Source organism: Biomphalaria glabrata, chromosome 8, assembly GCF_947242115.1.
Source record: "Biomphalaria glabrata chromosome 8, xgBioGlab47.1, whole genome shotgun sequence".
Lineage (NCBI taxonomy): Eukaryota > Metazoa > Mollusca > Gastropoda > Planorbidae > Biomphalaria > Biomphalaria glabrata.
The window spans coordinates 21,991,297-22,012,500 of record NC_074718.1 but is presented as its reverse complement, the minus strand read 5'-3'; the positions used below and the strand labels follow the sequence as shown (position 1 = coordinate 22,012,500).

Genomic DNA, 21,204 nt, shown 5'->3' with positions numbered 1-21,204 from the left:
ATAAACCTGTATCTCGAAAGCATTATCAAACTTTACAGATGTCGACATGGTCGAATAGATTCTCAATTTATGGACTGGATTGAATTTTAAAGCCATGGCCAATATTGACACCCAGTCCGCCCCCCCCCCCTGACAATGACTTAGACTTAAACTTACTTAGGTCCTCCCGCACCGTTCGGCGCATTGGGCAGCAAGCTGTCTCCATAAAGATCTGTCGTTGGCAATGTCTGAAGCCTCCTCCCACCTGGTGTCCACTGTTCTGAGGTCCTTCATTAAGGCGTTGCGCCAAGTAATACGAGGACGTCCCTGTTTGCGCTTTCCTCGTGTGGGCCTCCATGTCATCGCAACTCTTGGTGTGCGTAGTTCATTTTGTCGTAGAACATGTCCCGCAAACCTTATGCGACGCTCTGTCACAACCTCACTAAGTGTTCGACTCCCAGTTTGACAAAGGACATTGACAGAGACAAAATCTTTTCGTTTATGTAATAAACAAAATGAACAAAAAAATTGGGAAAAGGAAAAACAAAGTCAAAGATCTACTTACTTCAGTCGCCTTTTTTTAAACAGATCATTCCGAGTATTTTCCTTGCTTTAGTTTCTTATTGGTCTGAAAATGTTTCTTGAAAATATTTTTTTTCGATTTTATATTTTGTATGCTGTTTTTTTTTTAAAATTCTGTTAAACTGTTGTTGTTTTCTATTAACTCAAGAAATATTATTTTGAAAGCAAATAATTTATTTGAAAACAATGTGTCATGTCTTTTGCATATAAAAAGAGAACATATAATTTGAAAGAAAACGGAATACATTTCTAGGATATGAGGTAATAGCCGCTGGACTTCAATGAGTTAAACTGGACATCAATGGGTTACACTGAACATCAATGGGTTAAACTGGGCTGTAATAACACAGCTGAATACGGATATCGTTCAATGCGGCATCCGGATGCCAGACGTTCTCGAATCTATCTAGATTGTTAGCGTTGGACGTGTCGATCAAGAACCACTCCTGTGAGACAGTCATGTTGGCGACCTTCTGACAGACCACGCCTATTCTATACAAGTAGAAAGGTCGTGTGTTGGGAAGAGATATGGGCGTCTCGGCGTTGCCATCGACACGGCAGCAATAATAGATTCTTGTAATGGTGCTATATGTACCGTCCGGTAAAGAACCGGACACTATGTCTTGGTCGGTGCCGTTGTCGTCTATCTCGATGTAGCCCGAGTTGAAACCACCAGGGCAAGCTCCACCCTTCCTGTTGATACAGTACGAGCCGATGGGCCAGGATGGGCCTGTGGAGAGGCTGTCCACCATACAGAAGCGCTGAAAGAAGTAATGATTACTTCCTACAGTGGACAAGACAGGCTGCGCAAAGTGAGATCCTGGGGAGACTTCATCCATGTTGGCTCCAGATACTGTGTGGTGTCTTCTGTAACCTGTCGTCCACTGGGTAGTAGAAGTGTCCTGTGGGCAACCGGCCTGAGGTTGATAAAGCCCGTAAGTTCCAACTGGCCATTGCTGACCAATCAACGCCGGGGGTGCCTGTGTGGTAGACTCTCCTGCACTACACCCACAACCAGAGTTCTCAAGGGCAGTCACTCGTGCATTCAACGAGTCGTAATTGTTAGAAAGAGAGCTGATCTGGTTCGTAAAATTCCCGCTCAATTCTTCCAAGTAATTGAGCTGTGATAATTGATTCTCTCTGATCAGGTTAAGGATGTCCGACAACTCTTGGTCAGTGCGAGTCTTATAAGCTTCAAACTCTTGTCTTATTGCGTCTGTCTCATTCTTAACAATTTCTGAGACAGTAGCAGTTGAGACTGGTGTCTCTGCAACCGTGACGGATGGCGTCTTCTCTACAATGAAGTCATTAATTGAGTTGAGCCCAATCAGTTCACACCTATAGATACCTAGGAGGTCAGGGGTGACCGTGTTCCATGTCACTTCCAAATATGTGCTAGTTGGAGATGCCAGAGAGCCGAGAGCTGTCGCTCCAGAGATGACAGACCACTGGTTATTGTCCACTAGTTCTGCTATGAGTGACCAGACTCCATTCACTTGCTTGTCTATCCTAATGCGCTGGACACTGACGAACGTAGTGCCGACATTGGAACTGTATTTACACTCGAGTCGAAGTGGTCCAGGGGAGTTAAAGTTGATACTTTCAGGGTCGGAACTTAACCAGAATGAGTGAGTAATCTTGCAGACCAGTGAGACTAGAATCAACTTGATCAACATGTTGCTTGAGTTAATTCTATAGTGAAAGAAAGATTAAAATACATTTGTACATCTAATCAATCCTATGCCTTTTCATAATGGTATTAAATGATCATTTGATATTAGCTCAAATCGTTTGAATATAGTAAATATTACTTTCATTATCACGTTTCATAGTTTCATATTCAATTAAATGTTAACTTTGCCCCGTGTTCAATATTTGGGTTATCAAAACAAAACTTTGGACGAGTTTTTCATCGTGAACACTAATTGGGTCACCTGGCGTGCCGCCTTTGTATTGTTACTAACAAACCTAAAGATGTTTTATTTGCCCTGATTGGTACATACAGTAGTGGTAACTAACATTCTACACCGTTTAGTTGATGTAACACTCAAATATAATGTATTCTGAACTGGATTGTAACTAATGTATCAAGTTTAACATGATCAATAAATAAGTCATAAAGAAGAGAACTGAAATGAACATCTTAAAAGGTAACAGTGAACAATTCACAAAGGTGCAAATACAAAGTCTACATGAAACATACCCATCAATGACACAAACAAATCTCGTGAACGTTAGAGGCACTTACCAAGAGTTTTGTCCCCTAACTGGTTGAAGTCATGGGCAGGTTTGGCGATTGTCTTATCAGCTACTTCCCGTCATGTGTTTGGGATGAGTTGACCCTTAAAGGTCTCTTAGTACATACCATTAAGTCTGAGAAGGTTACCTTTTTTTGTGACATAACATTTACCAATAAAACCATTAGACTATCATAGACTACATTCAACTTATCTAGACAGCACCAAAGTATTAACATTCGCACATCTTTATTTGAGCGCGCAATTGTTTTCAAAGGAGAAATTCCTAAAATGGAGGAGACTCCATAAATAGAAAGCCCTGTGGTGTCTCCGGGCTACAGAGGGATTTCTTGATATGCTATACATTTGTAAAACATTATAATAATCTGTGTCCTTTTGTAAGCACTGTAGAATCAAATTAAAAACAAATTAGCTCACAAAAAGCAGATTTTATGAATAAGGTTTAGAATGAAAATATCCAATAGAATAAGTGCAGAAACAAAAGCTATTATTCTATGCTCTTTGTTACATGATTTACAAATAGTGGATCACAATAGTAGCTTGAAGTTTTGAACTGACCTACATAATATAGGATGAAGAAGATCCCAACAGCCTTTAAAGTTATCTGCTCAAATGTTTCTTCCTAAAATATCATTTTCAATGGGTTTGGATGTTTGCACAGACTCATGGACTTCCTAGAATTTTATTTGAATCTCCAGCACTTTCTGGCTGTCACTCCTGCAAAGTTTTAGACCCGCCAAGATTTTTGTGATGTCATGTTTATGATTTACGCAAACACTCAGATACCAGTAGTACTTCATTGATTCTACTGTATTGTAGAGACTTTTGCTTTATTGCTATTTCATAGAATGAATTGTGATTTATTTGACTGTGCTCAACGAGTTTGTGTGACCAGTTTACCTCTGCAGTGAGAACCACTGAACTAAATAGATATAAATATAGCGTCATCAGAAGCGATAACTGACATGCTACCTAGAGCTACTGACCTCTCTCTCTCTCTCTGTCTCTCTCTCTGTCTCTCTCTCTGTCTCTCTCTGTCTCTCTCCCATTTTCTCTGATAATGTGTCTGTTGTCTCCTTACATCTTGACATTTAAGTATTTCTTCACCTCGTTTTAAAAATATCTTTTAGTTGAGTTTATCTTTCCTATCGGGATTTTTGTTCTCTCACCATCATTTGGAGAAATAGTTTGAAATATTTTTTTTTCTTTTTGCCTATATAACTTGTTTGTGTGTGTGTGTGCGCGTGTGTGTTTGTGTGCGTGAGTGTGTGTGTGTGTGTGTTGGCTTCTATTGTGTGTGAGTGTGTGAGCTACTTTTATCTTTCGTTACACTTTGTCTTCTCTCTCGATTTAACTTTTCTTCTTCTAAACTTTGAAATCTTCCTCTGCATCTCTTTCTTTCTATCACAACGTATTGTCTAGTTTTCTAACGCACAATTTAATTTATTCTAATTTGACATCTCGGCTTTGGTCACGTGATACACTAAGCCACGTGTAGCTAATGAAATAGTTTCGTGCAGTCTTGATTCCTAACAATGTTAATTTGAAACATTTTGAATACTAACAAATAATTTAATTTTGGAAACTATGGTTTACACTTTGACCTTCAGGGTAGCCAGGTGTGGGGCTCAAACCCCCTGCCCATCCGAAATAACATCAAGTGTAATCAAAGTAAATAAAGTTACAAAGACAATTTGTTCAGAATTGGCCAACGAGGTGGTCGAGGTAAAAAGGCAGGTATCAATATTTTCAGCATGAATACTAGAAACTATGAACTATAAACTATCAACAACCCTAACCCTGTTTCCGTCAAGAAGAGACATGTAAGTTTTGCAACTGCCGATGCCTTTGTATTGTTAGTCAGACTGACGATTTGATACCACAGGGTACGGAGATTTATTGATCTTATTATTTTTTTTATTCATATGTATTCAATGAACTGATAGTTATGAGGAAATAGTACAATGTGAACCTGGCCTAATTGATGTTATTGAATGACTATCGAATTGATTTAATTATTTTGTAAATGGCCAATATTTCATTCCAGGCCTCACGAGATCCTGTTACTCTTCTTTTAAACCAAGTGTACGTCGCATACAAATCTACGAGTCCACTGAGTGGAAGAAAAACATATCAATGTGTACAATGTTTTATTTGGAGAAGGGTTGAACCTGAAATGACTTTTAGTTTGCTTTAGTTTTTTTAAGTCTATGGCCTAAATTCTCGTTGATTTACTTTATGAATGAGTTCCAGCAACTGGCAGAAAAATATTGCTAGCCTCAAGACCCAAGGTAACTATAACATTAGGTTTTTTTTATTGGAAGGGGGGGGGGTATCCACCTTTTGATTACGCTCATGGAAATTTGCATTGTAGTTTTCCTTTTCTTTTTATTTTAAAGGGGTTTTACCACAACCCCTCCCCCTTGTTAATTGTAGTTTTTTTTTATCTTTAGTGTTTTGATTTTTTTAATTAGAGGCGGTTTTAACCACGAACCTCTTATGGCTACGCTTATGGAATGTAGTAGCTGTGTACCACCACGAGCTTACACCTACCCAAGTGACGTTACTGGTGTCACATGACCCCATTAAATCCCAACGAAAATGCGATGAATCTAACAGGCTGAGCGGGAAAGTTTTCAACTGTTAAAAAAAAAGATGGTTCAGTGATAGCTCTGGATAGTTAGTGCCCTTGGATGTAGGTCTTCCGTACTCAAGAGAATGCTACAAATATTTGTAGTCACCATTATACGATCAGTTGGTGAATCGTAAGCCTAGACTAGGATAATGTCAATGAAAGGCCGAGACTAGGATAATGTCAATGATAGGCCGAGCTATGCTAATGTCAATGATACGCCGAGCTATGATAATGTCAATGATAGGCCGAGACTAGGATAATGTCAATGATAGGCCGAGCTATGCTAATGTCAATGATAGGCCGAGCTATGATAATGTCAATGATAGGCCGAGCTATGATAATGTCAATGATAGGCCGAGACTAGGATAATGTCAATGATAGGCCGAGACTAGGATAATGTCAATGATTGGACGAGCTATGCTAATGTCAGAGATACACCAAGCTATGAAAATGTCAATGATAGGCCGAGCTATGATAATGTCATTGATAGGCCGAGCTATGATAATGTCATTGATAGGCCGAGCTATGATAATGTCAATGATAGGCCGAGCTATGATAATGTCATTGATAGGCCGAGCTATGAAAATGTCAATGATAGGCCGAGACTAGGATAATGTCAATGATAGGCTGAGCTATGATAATGTCAATGATAGGCCGAGCTATGATAATGTTAATGATAGGCCGAGCTATGATAACGTCAATGATAGGCCGAGCTATGATAACGTCAATGATAGGCCGAGCTATGATAACGTCAATGATAGGCCGAGCTATGATAACGTCAATGATAGGCCGAGACTAGGATAATGTCAATGATAGGCCGAGACTAGGATAACGTCAATGATAGGCCGAGACTAGGATAATGTCAATGATAGGCCGAGACTAGGATAATGTCAATGATAGGCCGAGACTAGGATAATGTCAATGATAGGCCGAGACTAGGATAATGTCAATGATAGGCCGAGACTAGGATAATGTCAATGATAGGCCGAGCTATGATAACGTCAATGATAGGCCGAGACTAGGATAATGTCAATGATAGGCCGAGACTAGGATAACGTCAATGATAGGCCGAGACTAGGATAATGTCAATGATAGGCCGAGACTAGGATAATGTCAATGATAGGCCGAGACTAGGATAACGTCAATGATAGGCCGAGACTAGGATAATGTCAATGATAGGCCGAGACTAGGATAATGTCAATGATAGGCCGAGACTAGGATAACGTCAATGATAGGCCGAGACTAGGATAATGTCAATGATAGGCCGAGACTAGGATAATGTCAATGATAGGCCGAGACTAGGATAACGTCAATGATAGGCCGAGACTAGGATAATGTCAATGATAGGCCGAGACTAGGATAATGTCAATGATAGGCCGAGACTAGGATAATGTCAATGATAGGCCGAGACTAGGATAATGTCAATGATAGGCCGAGACTAGGATAATGTCAATGATAGGCCGAGACTTAACATGTTTAGGTTTAGTTGATGCAATCGTTGTATATTCATTTTCAATAAACTTGTTTCAATTGTACGCCTGGCGTAGGTGATGAATCAACTCTGGACCAGACTGTCTCTTACAGTTTGTGTTTGTTATCGGAGTACTTTCAGATACAGTCCTAATAAGAGCAAATGAATAGGAAATAATAATAGTGATTACATTGGATAGCACCAGTCTCTCTATAATTGTTTTTTATTCTTGATATCAAGGGAGGCTAGCGGACTTCAAACAATCAACCAACTAGACTATGCATACCTTATATTTTACTTTGAAAACTCAAACATAGTTGGGTCTAATTTAACATTGCTGTTCATTATTCTCAGAAAGTTCTATCTTGAAATAAAATGTTCAATCCGGTTTCGTTATCCTCTCAGTGTGTAGTAGAGCTCTTCAGTTACAACTCACCCCCAATGTTGGTGCCTTACAAGGTTTCCATCCAATGTACAGAACACTTCAGCTTGTTGACTTCCAACAAATAGTTCTACAAATACATTTCTACGTGGGTTTTTTTATAATGTCTATAAAGTCTTAGAATTGATAGACGAGCTACAATCTTTTATGGTAGATTCAGGTTTTACAGTTGCACTTTATCATGACCTTGACACGACCACAGAACAGAGTGACATTTAAATAGGTTCAAAATAAATATTTTACACAAACAAAACTGAACGAGGTTTAAATGTCACAATGTACTCCATTGTGACATCTATGTACTCTCTTGATTGTTACAAATGTATACCCGCTACATTGTTACAAGTATGTAATCGCTAGATTGATACAAGTGTGTACTCGCTACATTGTTACATGTGTATTCTCTTGATTGTTACAAATGTATACCCGCTACATTGTTACACGTGTGTAATCGCTAGATAGATCTATGTGTGTACTAGCTAGATGGTTACAAGTGTTACATTGTTTACTCGCTCTGTCTGTCTGTCTGTCTCTCTCTCCCTCTCTCTGTCTGTCTGTCTGTCTCTCTCCCTCTCTCTGTCTGTCTGTCTGTCTCGTCTCTCTCTCTCTCCCTCTCTCTGTCTGTCTGTCTCTCTCTCTCTCTCTCTCTCTGTCTACCAACCTAAAATTGAAATCATCAGAAAGAAATGAAGGTTTCCATTTAATTTAAACAATTCACTTTCTTTTTTTTTTTTCTTACTATTAGAATAAATTATTTATTTCCGAATTGCCAGCGGTTTGTACACGTAGTTTCGAGTAACTAAGAGGACATAGATGGCTGTTATTTATTACAAAAATTATCCTGAGCAAAGCAAATCCTAGAAAGTAATAGTATATAAACCTAATTTTATTGAATCAAAAAATGATAACTCTAAAATGTACCTGACTTTAACTGGCGGTTGGTCGTTGTGCTGGCCACATAACACCAAACTTGTTAACCGTTGGCCAAAGAAACAAATGACCTTAACATCATCAGCCCTATAGATCGCAAGGTCTGAAATGGGAAATGTACTCCCTTTACTTAGTGGTCCTGCCACCATTATCCCTTAGAGATTTAAATAGTGCACAAGATAATGAGAGAAAAAAAGGTAAACAAAAACATTGAAACTAGAAAACATTTCTGAAGTTTGAGAACCGTTCATAAAGCACCTCTTGAAACAAAAATGCAGTAAGACCCAAGAAAAAGAGTTCTAGAAAAAAAATATCGTCAGGACTCGTGAACTCTCGTCCGGACTCGTGAACTAGCTGCCATTTTGTTTGATCCAATGCCGTGTTCTGAAGTCTACACTCACTTCTTTTGTTTCTGCTTGTGTTTGTCTAATTTCCAGAGAACAAAAACGGACATTAGAAGAGAGACAACCTGTAGCCAAGAATTTACTTATCTGACCTGAATTCTAAATTGTAGCTGTGTCTGGGAACTCTATGTCCTTTCAAGTCTGCCTTATCTTTAGAAAACTAAATATCATCAAACAGGATTAACATTTGTTTAATATTCCTAGTGCATGTTTTAACAACTTACACAAGATTTATTAGACGATTTAGACCTACATTGAAACAAATGTTTGTTTACCGAGAAACTTCTTTACTACAAGAATTGTATCTATAACAGAAACCTTGGTTTGTTGTGGTTGTTATTATTGTTGCTTTTATATATTATATATTTCCTTATATCTAAGAAGTTAAATATTGTAATGAATAGTGCTCTAACACCCTCGCCCCCTCAAGCTTCGTCTTTATCTTCTGTGTTATTAATATTGTGTTTAGTTGTAAATGACCAGAACTCCCCACCCCACTTCCCTACCCACTTCCCAGTATAAAGATAAAGGGTAAATGTATTTCAAAGAAGAATCTGTAACTGATCAGTCATTGGATAGATAGCATCTTAGAGTGTAGCGCAGTCGTTTCATTAGTCTCTCTCCAAGTCTCATCCGATAAACTGTACCCTTGACTTGAAGCAACTCGTGACTAAATCGGACTGTAGAGAACTGACTTGTGATTAAGATAAGAAACAGAGAACAATAAATTCTTATCAGTCAGAAAACTGAAAGGTTAACAAAAAAAAAAAAAAACTATTTTTAGTAACAGCTGACATTTTAATTTTATTTGTTAGTTCAACTTTGAGTTTTACACAAAAGATTTGAAATCAATGAATCGGCTAGTTCTATAGATTTAGGGTTAGTAAAGAAAACAAAATCGCACATCTATATATTGATTGGAAACCCCTATTGACTAAAACTCATTCTACTCCTATACCATGGCCGAAGAATACACTGACACATACAGAATGCATTGAAGACATTTTTTTTCACAATTTTCAAAGTCAATTTCTAAAATAGTAACACAGCAATACTCTGACGTCATTCACACTTCCGGATGGATGCCATTCGTTTTCATAATGATCCTGATTGTTAGCGTCTTCTGTGTCGATCAGAAACCACTCGCTTTCAACAGACATGCCAGCCACTGTCTGACACGAGTCTCCATATTTGTACAAGTAGAATGGAACAGCAGTGGGCAGAGAAATGGGAGCCGTGGGAGGGCTGTCATTGCGACAACAGTAATAAATAAGTGAGCCTGCGTTGTAGATGCCATCTGGTACAGAGCCAAACACATTTTCATTGGTACCAATGTCCTCCATATTGATATAGCCCGAGCGGAAACCAGAGGGACATACTCCACCTTTCCGGTTGATGCAGTAGCTTCCCTTGGGCCAAGCGCTGCCAAATGCTGGGGAATCCACCATGCAGAATCTCTCATTGATGAAGAAAGTTTCATTGATGTTTTCCATTGCTGGGTAGACCATGTGATTATTCAAAGACACGTCATTGTACTGGGTCGATGTCTGATGTCTGCGTGTACCCACTGTCCATGTAACGAATGGGCTATTGGATGGGCACCCGGTCGCTGGTCGAAATAGCCCATAGCTTCCACTCGGCCACTGACCATCAAATGTGACGGGGATAGGAGAGGTTGGAGAGTTTGTTGGACCAGACGTTTGGGCATTTGTTAAGCCAACCGTTGAAGTAAAGGAAGGAGGAGAAGTGACTGTTCCTCCCTCTAGTATGGTCAGTCTGTTGTCCATCTCGGATTGTTTGTGTGCTATGGAGTCTAGTTGGTTGTGAATGCTGTTAAAAAGCTGAAACTCAGCTAGCTGATTCTCTCTGATCAAGTTTAAAATATCACTCAGTTCTTGAGCAGTGTGGTCTCTCAGATGGTCGATCTGAGTTTGCATGGAGATCTGATTCTGTATAATCTGAGCCAGGTTAGGATCTCCAGCAATAGCCGGAGCAGAAGTGGTAACAATTTCACTGATGACCACTGGATCTGACTTCTGCACAGAAATGTCTAACGCTGCGTCCATGCCGACAATATCACAGCGGTACGTGCCTGGGGTATTCGCAGTAGCAACATCCCAAGCCACTTTTAAGTACGGGTTACCTTGCGTGCTAATGTCGCCCGAAGATGTAACCGCGGGGTCGACGTTATTAATGTGGTTATTGACGTCCACTATCTCCGAGACCAGAGTCCAGGCTCCATTGACAAGTCTATCTATTCTGATCCTGTTGATGGAAGTTAGAGTGGTGTTAGAACCACCTAGATAGTCACATTCTAGTTCGACTGCTCTTGTACCACCAACGCTGACCGTGTCGTGGGAAGTCTTGAAAATAAAACTAAAACATAGAGTGAGTGAGCCCAGGAGAAACACACCAGAGATCCAGAGATTCATCTATTGGGGAAAAACAAAGTTAAGAATCACTTAATGGTGTTTTTAATTAATATAATCTAAAACAAAGTTTCATTTTATAGTCTAGTGTAGGTTCCTGGACATTAGGAAGACATTGCTGACCGCGTTGTTTTGTGGACACAAACTTGAAGTCTACATCTACTGCAGTGTTTCTCTCATGTTTACTAGTGGCATCCCCTATGATGTTTTTCATAAATATTTACGATATGTTCGGAATACAAACGTCATTAAAGTTGCTTGGTCTTTTTAGGAAAGATTGTTTTGTACATTTTGATGTGTTTTGTTTGCTAGATACGTTTTGGACTCAAGTTTTATAGAGGCAGCAGACTCCAACTTACAAGAGGGTCTGAAGAAGTGTAGGAAGTTCCTCAACATTCTGTCTCCATGCGTCTATAAGGCACTTTTATCGTAGTAAGAAGAGCGCATGTTAAAGAGAATAGGATGCTGGTAGATCCAGGAAATAATGGGGTGCAGTAGTCGTTCGCCGCCTCCCCCCCCCCCTCGAAAAACTGTTTTAGAGAAATTACATTATTTGTGTAAAAAAAAAAATGTACATATCTAGATACTATATAATACTTATTTATGTTTTAACCATTTCTTGTTATAGTGTCGCTCCCTCCACTGACAGTCCCGAGCCTTATTGGCGGGGACACGGGCGTATAGAAATTACACAATTCGTGTAAAAAAAATATCACTAATATAATTTAAATTTATAAATGCTATATATTACACATTTACATCACACGTCGCCTCCATCTCTTTAAAGTCAAATGCAAACATTGAGTAAATATAAAATGGAGAAAGGGCCCTAACCTAATCAATAGTATTCACTCTACCGCCACCAGTTTCTTTCCGACAAAAAAGTGTACAACATGATAGATAGTCCAATATTGTGACAGTCTCCATACCATCCTTCAGGCCATCTAAAATGTTTTATTCTACGGCATAAATTTGTCATAATTATTAAAATAAAGACTTTGTTTTAGAAAATTTAGAATTACAAAAATGTAATAGAAGTGAAATAAATTAGATGCGTTTAAAGAGAGAGAGAGAGAGAGACGTATTAACCAATACAAGAGAAGAAACGAAGTACTTCTGAAATGAGATGTCTAATCAAACGTTGCCTCAACGGTACCCAATGATTCATGTCATGAGAACTTGTCAGAGTGCTGACCAATTCAATATTTAGTCCAAGGGAAAGGCCGAAACTGGATAAATGAACGGATGAAAACGAGGCTATATCATGCCTACTGTATTGCACAAATCTTTCCATTCACCAGCAGAAGATGCTCACGGGATGGTCTTAATATAAGGGAAAGAAAATAAAGTAAAGGAAATGTAATACTTCCACTTACTGTGCCAGGCTGAAGTGTCAATAGAATGGGACAGCATTGAAAGATCGCGTCTTATAGTTATGGCTATCAGTCACGTGACGTCAACACTTCTAAGCTAATCAATGGATAGTTCATTTTCTCAAACTATACTTTATGAGTTTACTGCTTGGTCTAAAGTAAACAAACAAATGTCTATAACGGAAAGTGATTGGTTATGGAGATTAACTTACTACAGTTGTCTCTTAAATCGTTACATGCGAGTTCCGAGTTGCCGGTAGGGATACGGATAATAAGAGTGAAAATTAAGAGTTTGTATTAGAAAATATATTCGTCTTTGCATTTTATTCTTTCTTTACTACGCACCTAATAACTACACGAGCCTTGCGTGTAGCGAAGTCATACAATACATCATAATAATTCTATTTCCTACATAGATCACGCTCAATAGCAAGAATTACCAAATGTTTCAATCTATCTACGAGAATTGTTGACCTTAAATAATTCTTCATTAGTTTGAGGCGCGAGTAGCTTCTTTCACCATATTCCACAAATACGGGTATTGCATAATGCCGTTTTTTTTATCGCGCGTAGGATTGGCGTTTTCCATATTGAATGAGTCATTTTTTTTTGTTTATAGATTTCAGAAGATTTATATGTGTTTTCAAAAGATTTTAATAATTTCCGGAGATTTCCAGGATATTTTCGTATATTTTGCAATTTTAGGAGATTTCCAGGAGCTCCTGTTAAATCAGGCGGCTTCGGGAAATATGTTATAAAATATAAAATGTTTTAATTTAATAAATTACACCTTGAATTAGCGCGTGTCCTATGAAAGAGCTTGGCCCACTGCGGTCGTATAGGTTGCAGTGGCCTTATGCTGGCCCTGCAAAATAGCGGCGTATGCTATGCCGAGGATCGACTAGTATACTATAGAAGGCAATGGCGTAAGCTTTTAATGGGACCACCACAGAGATCTCTCTCCCCAACTAATACCAGCAATGCATGGACTGATGGACAAGATGGTATAGAAGTAAAGACATCCAACATCATAGCACACAATTAGAATACAACATGACACATCAATATGACTACCCAACATTAGCCTACATTCTGACATGACTTCATAAATGACATCTCAACCATGGCGACTCAACACAAAATATTTTTCTGACGCGACTCTCCTTTGTCTTTTCAAAGGGAGAGAACAGTTGATTGAAAGTTGTCAGAAAAAGAAAAGGTCTCCCAGAGATTCACATTAAAGTTGAAGTTGTTCTTTGAAAAGTTCTTCATCGATTCCAATAATGTACTTAATGTACTTATAATGTACTTCATGTACTTAAGATGTATAAGTCCTGTCAGATCAATGAACATGTTTTCTCGTTGTATCTGTACCAATGCACTGAACACAAACTAAAGAAAGAAAAGGTTTTAAAATGATTTGGTTTACAGGGCCATACATTTACCAGTAGACTCTCATTCGAAAGACCAAATGAGAAATGAAATAGTCAGAGACACAAAGAAAGAAGTTTTAGGTTTTCACTCAAAAGTGTTCAGGTAAATTTGATTTGAAATATATTTTTACATTTCATTCGAATAAATATATCTTTATTACAAATTATTAACTCTCTCCGTCTGTCTGGGTGGAATCTTGCACACATTTCTCATTCTTGGATCAAGTTGAAACTTTGCACAATTATTTATTTTCATTTATTTGTAATTGATTAGTTTGTTTTCTTTACAAAATGTACTTACTAAGCTAGACAATTAGGTCGTTCGCTAAAAAGTGTAAACAAATCACCATTTATTTGTTTTACAAAGATTATATCAACAGACTCTGTCTGGACCCAATCTGTTTAGGTAGGCCAGATGGTCTCGACTTGTGTTCAATCAAATAAACTACGTAGCAGATTGTCTTAATTGAGATTCCACACTGACTAGACAAGGGAGATAATTAACAATATTTATTACCAAACGTATTTCAATTCAATCTGTCTGTCTGGTATAAGTTTGTACACGATATTTCTTCAACACCGAATCTCGCAATTTACCAATTAGTCAATTAACTATTGGTAATTGGAACTGATATCGAAAAAAGGAATATATTCTTGAGAGATATATCTGTAAATGCGGAGTTCTTCGATTGGCTTTTGCTCTAAAAAGGATTTTTTTAATTATTAGCGGTCCCCGTAAGGGGAAAAAGCCGCTATTAGGTTTGTGCAAAATGTCCGTCTGTCACACTCAGATCTCGAAAACTAGAAGAGATATGAAAAATATTATTTCATCATTAAATCCGGCTTGAAAAGTTTAGGTGCAACGGCTACTTTTGGTTTTCTAAAAGCAAACCGTTTAATTTATAAAATTAATTATGCAAGCGATTTTTTCATAAAAACTACATCGATTCTAAAACAAGTACGTAAATGTAAGGGAGGCAATGTTACAATATGCTAACAATGATTGGCAATTTCTGTGTATTTTCGGTATCACTAAGTGAAATATATTTATAAAATATACAGGAAATGTTTACAAAAAATATAAATAACAGTTAAAAGTGTTTTTTCTGGTCAATAAGCTGCTAAAATTAAAAGAAAACATTTATGTTTGTTTATTAAGGCTAATAATGCACTTTGTATGTAAATATCACGCACATTTTTTAAAATGGACTTTTTATGCAGCTACTTTCGTGCAGTAGCGTAACGTCGCAACATGCCATGGTGCTAAACCAATACCTTAAACTTTTTTAAAAAATCAGATTTTATTTATTTTTTGTTTAGTGCCCCCATCCAAATAAAAGAAGCTTATTTTTGTGCGTTTTGTCTGTTGGTCGGTCTGTCCGTCACGATTAGATTAACAAATAACACTATAGGCTATTGTAAATCTGATTTAACCTTTAATTTTTCATTTAGAAATATTGCAATAGTTTTAAGTATCTATAATAGATTGTTCAGATGTTTTGTGAAAAACAAATCAATGCCAACGAATATTTGTTTGCTCTTCTAACTTATATTAGATTTTATTTGCATGCTTAAACGTTGCAATAAACACATGATCTTTAATATAATGTTCTGGTTTTTTAATGTAAATAGCATATAAATGCTAAATAAAAATATCTATACTGATTTATATTTCATTAACTATAAGGTTGTTCCGGATATTGTTTTATAAAAATTAAATTATGTCAAATGATTGTTTGAAATCGCATAATTGACTAATATTACATTTATGTTATTTGACACTACGTCACTATAGTTTATTTATCAATATCAATTGTTCCGAATTGTTAACTTAAAACAAATGTATGTCAAATAATTTTTTTTTCAAAAATATCGACAATAGGTTGTTCAGGATTTTAAAATAAGTAATTTACAAGAAACGATTAGTGAAAATCACTTTTTAGAATAATTTTACAGTTAATTTTCTTGCCGAAACATAATAAAAGTTGTTTAATCGGTAAAGAATGTTCCAGATTTTGTTTCCAAAAAGAAATCGACCTTAATTTTACCTTAACTTTCTTACAAAATCCTCGCCAAAAAATGATCCGAATTTTATATAAAAAATCTAATAGAGCAAATAAATGTTTGAAATCCCTATTCTAATAAATAAAACACATAATTTTCTCATTTACGAAAATTGGTTGATAGCATTTTTTATGAAAAATATTTTAACTCTATTTATGTAAAATCGCACTTCTCTCTTACACTACATTTAACTTTCTAGCTTAAACATTAGAAAATCTAATTATCGTTAATATAATGCTCCGATTTTTAAGGAAAACAACTTCATAACACCAAAGTATGGTTTGAAAATCTCTCCATAAGGCTTTGGTACATCTAATTTTCATAACAAACCGTCCCACAAATTAAATTAACGGTATTTGATTAATCTGGAATTCTTTTTCTCTCTCACTATAAATATATAAACATCCGGAACAATCTATTATAGAAACTTAAAACTAATGCGATGTTTCGGAAGGGAAATTAAATTTTAATCAATTTTCTATAGCTTTTAGTCTTTTTTTTCTCGCTATTAACATGACGGATAGACAGACTGACAGACAAAACAAAAAAAATCCTTTAATCCTTTTATATATATTTATATATATATATATATATATATATATATATATATATATATATTTATTTATATTTATATTTATATAGGCTACTAGCCTGACATTACCCGCGGCCTGCGGGTCTAAGTTTGTGTTTACTAATCTAGTGGATTGGATTTAGATGTATGTTAAACTTAGCTAATGATTCTTTCAAGTTTTTCCTCTTTCGCTACGAAGATAAAATTACGTTTACGAAAATAGGTTTACCCGAAGCCGATACATTCATATCTATTAAAAACGAAAAGAGCGACAGCTTTGTTAAATGAATCGGATTGTAAAGTGAACAATTAAACGAAATAATTTTTAGTACGCGATTCATGAATGAATATAGATCTAGGCCTATCTCAACTCGGCTTCGCAGCTTTCGTAAACGAATGTAGAATGTAGTCTCTTAAAAATGCTTTAGAAAACCAAATTTGAATGTTTATTTGATCAAAATATGAAATGAATGGACTATAATTAGTATGTTCATGTGTTAAAGTATAAAACTATCTGTGCGAAGAGAAGTTTTATCATCTTAGAGTTGAATTAGAGTTTTAGATCTAGGGATGGGATTATAAAGTAAACAATTAAACGAATTAATTGTTAGTACGCGATTCATTACGGTATTGTCTAATGAAAGAATGTTCGCCAGGAAATCTGTAGTCACAGATATCAGTAACTAATTTATGTAAAAAATGCTTTTGAAACACAAAATTGTAGGTTAATTTTATTATATAATGAAATCAATGGATCTTCTTTTGTATTTTCATGTGTCAAAGTAAAAAACTATTTGCGCAAAGTGTATTTCTTAAAATTAGATCTAGGTCTAAATCCTTTCGATCTTTTCTCATGTCAACATTGTAGTCATGGCCTAGATCCATAAAATACTATAGCTGTAATAGAGTCGGACAACTTTTTTTTTTTTTAGGGTCTTTGGTTTGTTTTAGATCTAGATTTTTTTTTACACTAGAGCTGAATTTTTTAACCTAGATTTAGATTTAGGTTCTAATTAAAATCATTGTAGAATCTAGATCTAGAATTTCTTGGTCTAGTTTATAATGTTTGTTGTTTGACATGTTTCGGATGGTCCTTCAGAGTTGTAGTCCAAACCTCCTGCAGGATGACCGGGGATGGGAGCGGGCAGGGTTTGAACCTGGGACCATCGATGAATCCAAACGAAAGTCCAGCGAGCAAACCGCACTACCAAACAGCCATGATTTAGACTAGATCAAGATCTATAATTTTAATTTCTAGACTTAAAGTGTAGATTTTTATTTCTAAAGTCTAGATTGTCAATATGTAAATATTGCAATATAAAATACTAAAACTAATCAACTATTTTAAAAATTAATATTGCAATTAGACTATTAATTGATTATCTAGTGTTTTTTTATATAAATCTTATCTAAATTGCATCTACATTATCCCAAATATATATATTTTAGATCTAGATCTAGTAGATATAGATAATGAGAGTGCTAAATTAGAAGTTTAATTTAGGTAGATCTACATCCTCATTCTAGTTCCATTTAAATGAAAATGCTCAATACCAAAAGATTATCTAAAATCGCTCTTCTGACATATTGTACATATTCGGTAGTTGTCATTCCGTGATGTGTAGGCAGTTTGTCATTAGATTAAGAGCAATGTCTGGTCGGGATCCGTCTCCCACGGGGGCCGCCTCTGAGTTTGTGTGGCAACACAAACTCTCTTTGTAATGTTGTTTTGCTTGTATTTTTTTTTTAAAGTGAAAATCACAACCAAGACATTATGGATGAACAAAATTATTTTATTTTCTTCACAAGTTAACAAAAAAAAAAGTCTCATTTATATTTGTAAATGTTTTACTGACCTCATTGATAAACGTATTGTTAAGGTGCTTTCCCCTTTTCTTGAACAGGCCGGAAGTTGTGAGAGTGCAGCTTTTATGACAACATTATGATTGACGATGTTTATGGCTTAGAAAACAATAATTTAAAGTGACAAAAGTATTACTTTAGAACGGATTGTTTACATCACACTTAAACAAAAAATAAAAACTCTTTCTTACCTGGCAAGCTAGAGACTATTGTTTTTGTATGAGTCCGTCTGTTTAGATCTCAAACCCTAACAACAGCCATTGATTGTCTGATTGAACACTCACCACTCTATTGTGTTGGAAGTATGTGCACTGGATTCCTCTTGGCCTTCTGAAAGTGAACTCTATGCCATTAATATATATTATATATAATCAAATATGCAAAGTATTTAAACAAACTGAACTGTGCCAAATAGTACATCAGGCATTCCATCACAAGGTATTACTGAGCCAAATAGAACATCAGACATTCCATCACAAGGTATTACTGAGCTAAATAGAACATCAGACATTCCATCACAAGGTATTACTGAGCCAAATAGAACATCAGACATTCCATCACAAGGTATTACTGAACTAAATAGAACATCATACATTCCATCACAAGGTATTACTGAGCTAAATAGAACATCAGACATTCCATCACAAGGTATTACTGAGCCAAATAGAACATCAGACATTCCATCACATGGTATTACTGAGCTAAATAGAACATCAGACATTCCATCACAAGGTATTACTGAGCCAAATAGAACATCAGACATTCCATCACAAGGTATTACTGAGCTAAATAGAACATCAGACATTCCATCACAAGGTATTACTGAGCTAAATAGAACATCAGACATTCCATCACAAGGTATTAATGAGCTAAATAGAACATCAGACATTCCATCACAAGGTATTACTGAGCCAAATAGAACATCAGACATTCCATCACAAGGTATTACTGAGCCAAATAGAACATCAGACATTCCATCACAAGGTATTACTGAGCTAAATAGAACATCAGACATTCCATCACAAGGTATTACTGAGCCAAATAGAACATCAGACATTCCATCACAAGGTATTACTGAGCCAAATAGAACATCAGACATTCCATCACAAGGTATTACTGAGCTAAATAGAACATCAGACATTCCATCACAAGGTATTACTGAGCTAAATAGAACATCAGACATTCCATCACAAGGTATTACTGAGCTAAATAGAACATCAGACATTCCATCACAAGGTATTACTGAGCCAAATAGAACATCAGACATTCCATCACAAGGTATTACTGAGCTAAATAGAACATCAGACATTCCATCACAAGGTATTACTGAGCCAAATAGAACATCAGACATTCCATCACAAGGTATTACTGAGCTAAATAGAACATCAGACATTCCATCACAAGGTATTACTGAGCTAAATAGAACATCAGACATTCCATCACAAGGTATTAATGAGCTAAATAGAACATCAGACATTCCATCACAAGGTATTACTGAGCCAAATAGAACATCAGACATTCCATCACAAGGTATTACTGAGCCAAATAGAACATCAGACATTCCATGAGAAGGTATTACTGAGCTAAATAGAACATCAGACATTCCATCACAAGGTATTACTACGTTGACTTAGTGAACAGCTTCTTCAAAACTGTTTGTTGCTAAGAAAATACTCAGAAAGACACAAAGGTAAAGGCACATTCCTCTTTCCATATGCTAGGACAAATTTGTACAAACGCTCTTTCTTCCCTAGTGCTATTAGAGCATGGAATGGGTTGCCTGAGTCAGCCAGGAAAACCAATAACTTGCAGAGTTTAAGTCATTAGTAACATGCATGACTAGATTGATCTAGGAACACTCGTAGGGCGTAATCATCTTTTTTAAGTCACGTCTGTATTTATACAACATATAAGAAGATCATTGAATAAAAAAAAAAACATTCTAACTATGTCCTTAATTCTCTCATCTATCACCACACAATTATGTCTAACTTTCTGAATGCGTGTGTGACTGTTTGCTAGTTTACAAACTAAGTTTGTATGTTGAATGCACACATGTAGAATAAATCCTATACTCTTAAGCGAGCAATTCTTGTATGTATGTATATATATTTATATATATATATATATATATATATATATATATATATATATATATATATATAAATTTTATTTCAAAAACGGCTCTAACGATTTTCTTTAAAATTTCAAGGTATGTGCATATTAGTGAGAAAAAAATTCTCAACTCATTGGCCACATCGGGAAAACTCGAGGTCGACCGTTATATCGGTTTGAAAATGCCTCATTATCGAAAAATTAGTTTTGGCTAGAATGTTTTATGAATGAAAATTTTCCATGACGTAAACGGGAAAAACGCTGCTTACGTCACTAGGCTTACCGCAGTACACTAAAATATTTCTTTGCAAACAATAACGAGTTCTAAAGAATCAATAGACCTAATGAAACATTTGCGCACCATCTTAATGTAGATTGATTTATTATAGAACTATGAAAGAAAAGTAATGAAATTAAATGTGCCGATATATGATTAGTTATTGTGTTTTAAGTGCTTAATAAGTTGTTTACACTTTAATTGTGTAGAGCGGTGTAGATACCTTTTACTTTGTTGTTTATTTTGCTGGTGACCTCCAGCTGTCTCGTTCTGAGGTTGCATGCAACCATGTGCTCTCTTCTATGTCAGCTAAGTCAAGTTTGCGCCATAAGCTGGTCTTTTAAGGGTTTCGGTGTTACGTCGACCACTTTTTAGCTC

At 36.2% G+C, this 21,204-nt stretch overlaps 4 protein-coding genes across 7 annotated transcripts in view; 2 read left to right on the top strand and 2 right to left on the bottom strand.

The window, feature by feature from the left end:
- The window catches only part of LOC106051776 (transforming growth factor-beta-induced protein ig-h3-like), a 115,557-nt gene that overhangs the window by 6,724 nt on the left and 87,629 nt on the right, over positions 1-21,204 (top strand). The window contains exon 1 of one of the 2 annotated variants that reach the window (XM_056038287.1): positions 4,890-5,110. The exons of the other annotated variant lie outside the window; for it this stretch is intronic. The gene's annotated coding sequence lies outside the window, so the exon portion shown is untranslated. Of the gene's footprint in view, positions 1-4,889; positions 5,111-21,204 lie in introns of those variants that run through there. 2 annotated transcript variants of the gene reach the window in all.
- Positions 715-2,965, bottom strand: LOC129927743 (uncharacterized). Of its 2 annotated transcripts, none has more exons than XM_056038292.1 (2): positions 2,810-2,965; positions 715-2,253 (listed from the first exon to the last, which is right to left on the bottom strand). In XM_056038292.1, the coding sequence occupies exon 2, from the start codon at positions 2,235-2,237 to the stop codon at positions 888-890; it is 1,350 nt and encodes a 449-aa protein (XP_055894267.1). In that variant the 5' UTR covers positions 2,238-2,253; positions 2,810-2,965; the 3' UTR covers positions 715-887. The 2 variants fall into 2 exon arrangements, with proteins under 2 accessions (XP_055894267.1, XP_055894269.1); XM_056038294.1 differs by having other exon boundaries at positions 2,765-2,896.
- LOC106079802 (uncharacterized) lies at positions 9,479-12,647 on the bottom strand. Of its 2 annotated transcripts, none has more exons than XM_013241006.2 (2): positions 12,507-12,647; positions 9,479-11,133 (listed from the first exon to the last, which is right to left on the bottom strand). In XM_013241006.2, the coding sequence occupies exon 2, from the start codon at positions 11,131-11,133 to the stop codon at positions 9,727-9,729; it is 1,407 nt and encodes a 468-aa protein (XP_013096460.2). In that variant the 5' UTR covers positions 12,507-12,647; the 3' UTR covers positions 9,479-9,726. The 2 variants fall into 2 exon arrangements, with proteins under 2 accessions (XP_013096460.2, XP_055894266.1); XM_056038291.1 differs by lacking the exon at positions 12,507-12,647 and adding an exon at positions 12,245-12,313.
- LOC129927733 (zonadhesin-like) lies at positions 13,975-20,002 on the top strand. Its single transcript, XM_056038148.1, has 2 exons — positions 13,975-14,039; positions 18,850-20,002. The coding sequence occupies exons 1-2, from the start codon at positions 13,975-13,977 to the stop codon at positions 20,000-20,002; spliced, it is 1,218 nt and encodes a 405-aa protein (XP_055894123.1).

Bases quoted from the DNA above. Each gene is read 5' to 3' on its own strand.
- LOC129927743 (XM_056038292.1), bottom strand. From the start codon at position 2,237: ATGTTGATCAAGTTGATTCTAGTCTCACTGGTCTGCAAGATTACTCAC.
- LOC106079802 (XM_056038291.1), bottom strand. From the start codon at position 12,298: ATGAATCATTGGGTACCGTTGAGGCAACGTTTGATTAGACATCTCATT. The intron at 11,134-12,244 runs GTACTTCGTTTC...TTTCCCCAATAG, and splicing joins TTAGACATCTCATTTCAGAA to ATGAATCTCTGGATCTCTGG.
- LOC129927733 (XM_056038148.1), top strand. From the start codon at position 13,975: ATGAGAAATGAAATAGTCAGAGACACAAAGAAAGAAGTTTTAGGTTTT. The intron at 14,040-18,849 runs GTAAATTTGATT...TGTGCCAAATAG, and splicing joins TTTCACTCAAAAGTGTTCAG to TACATCAGGCATTCCATCAC.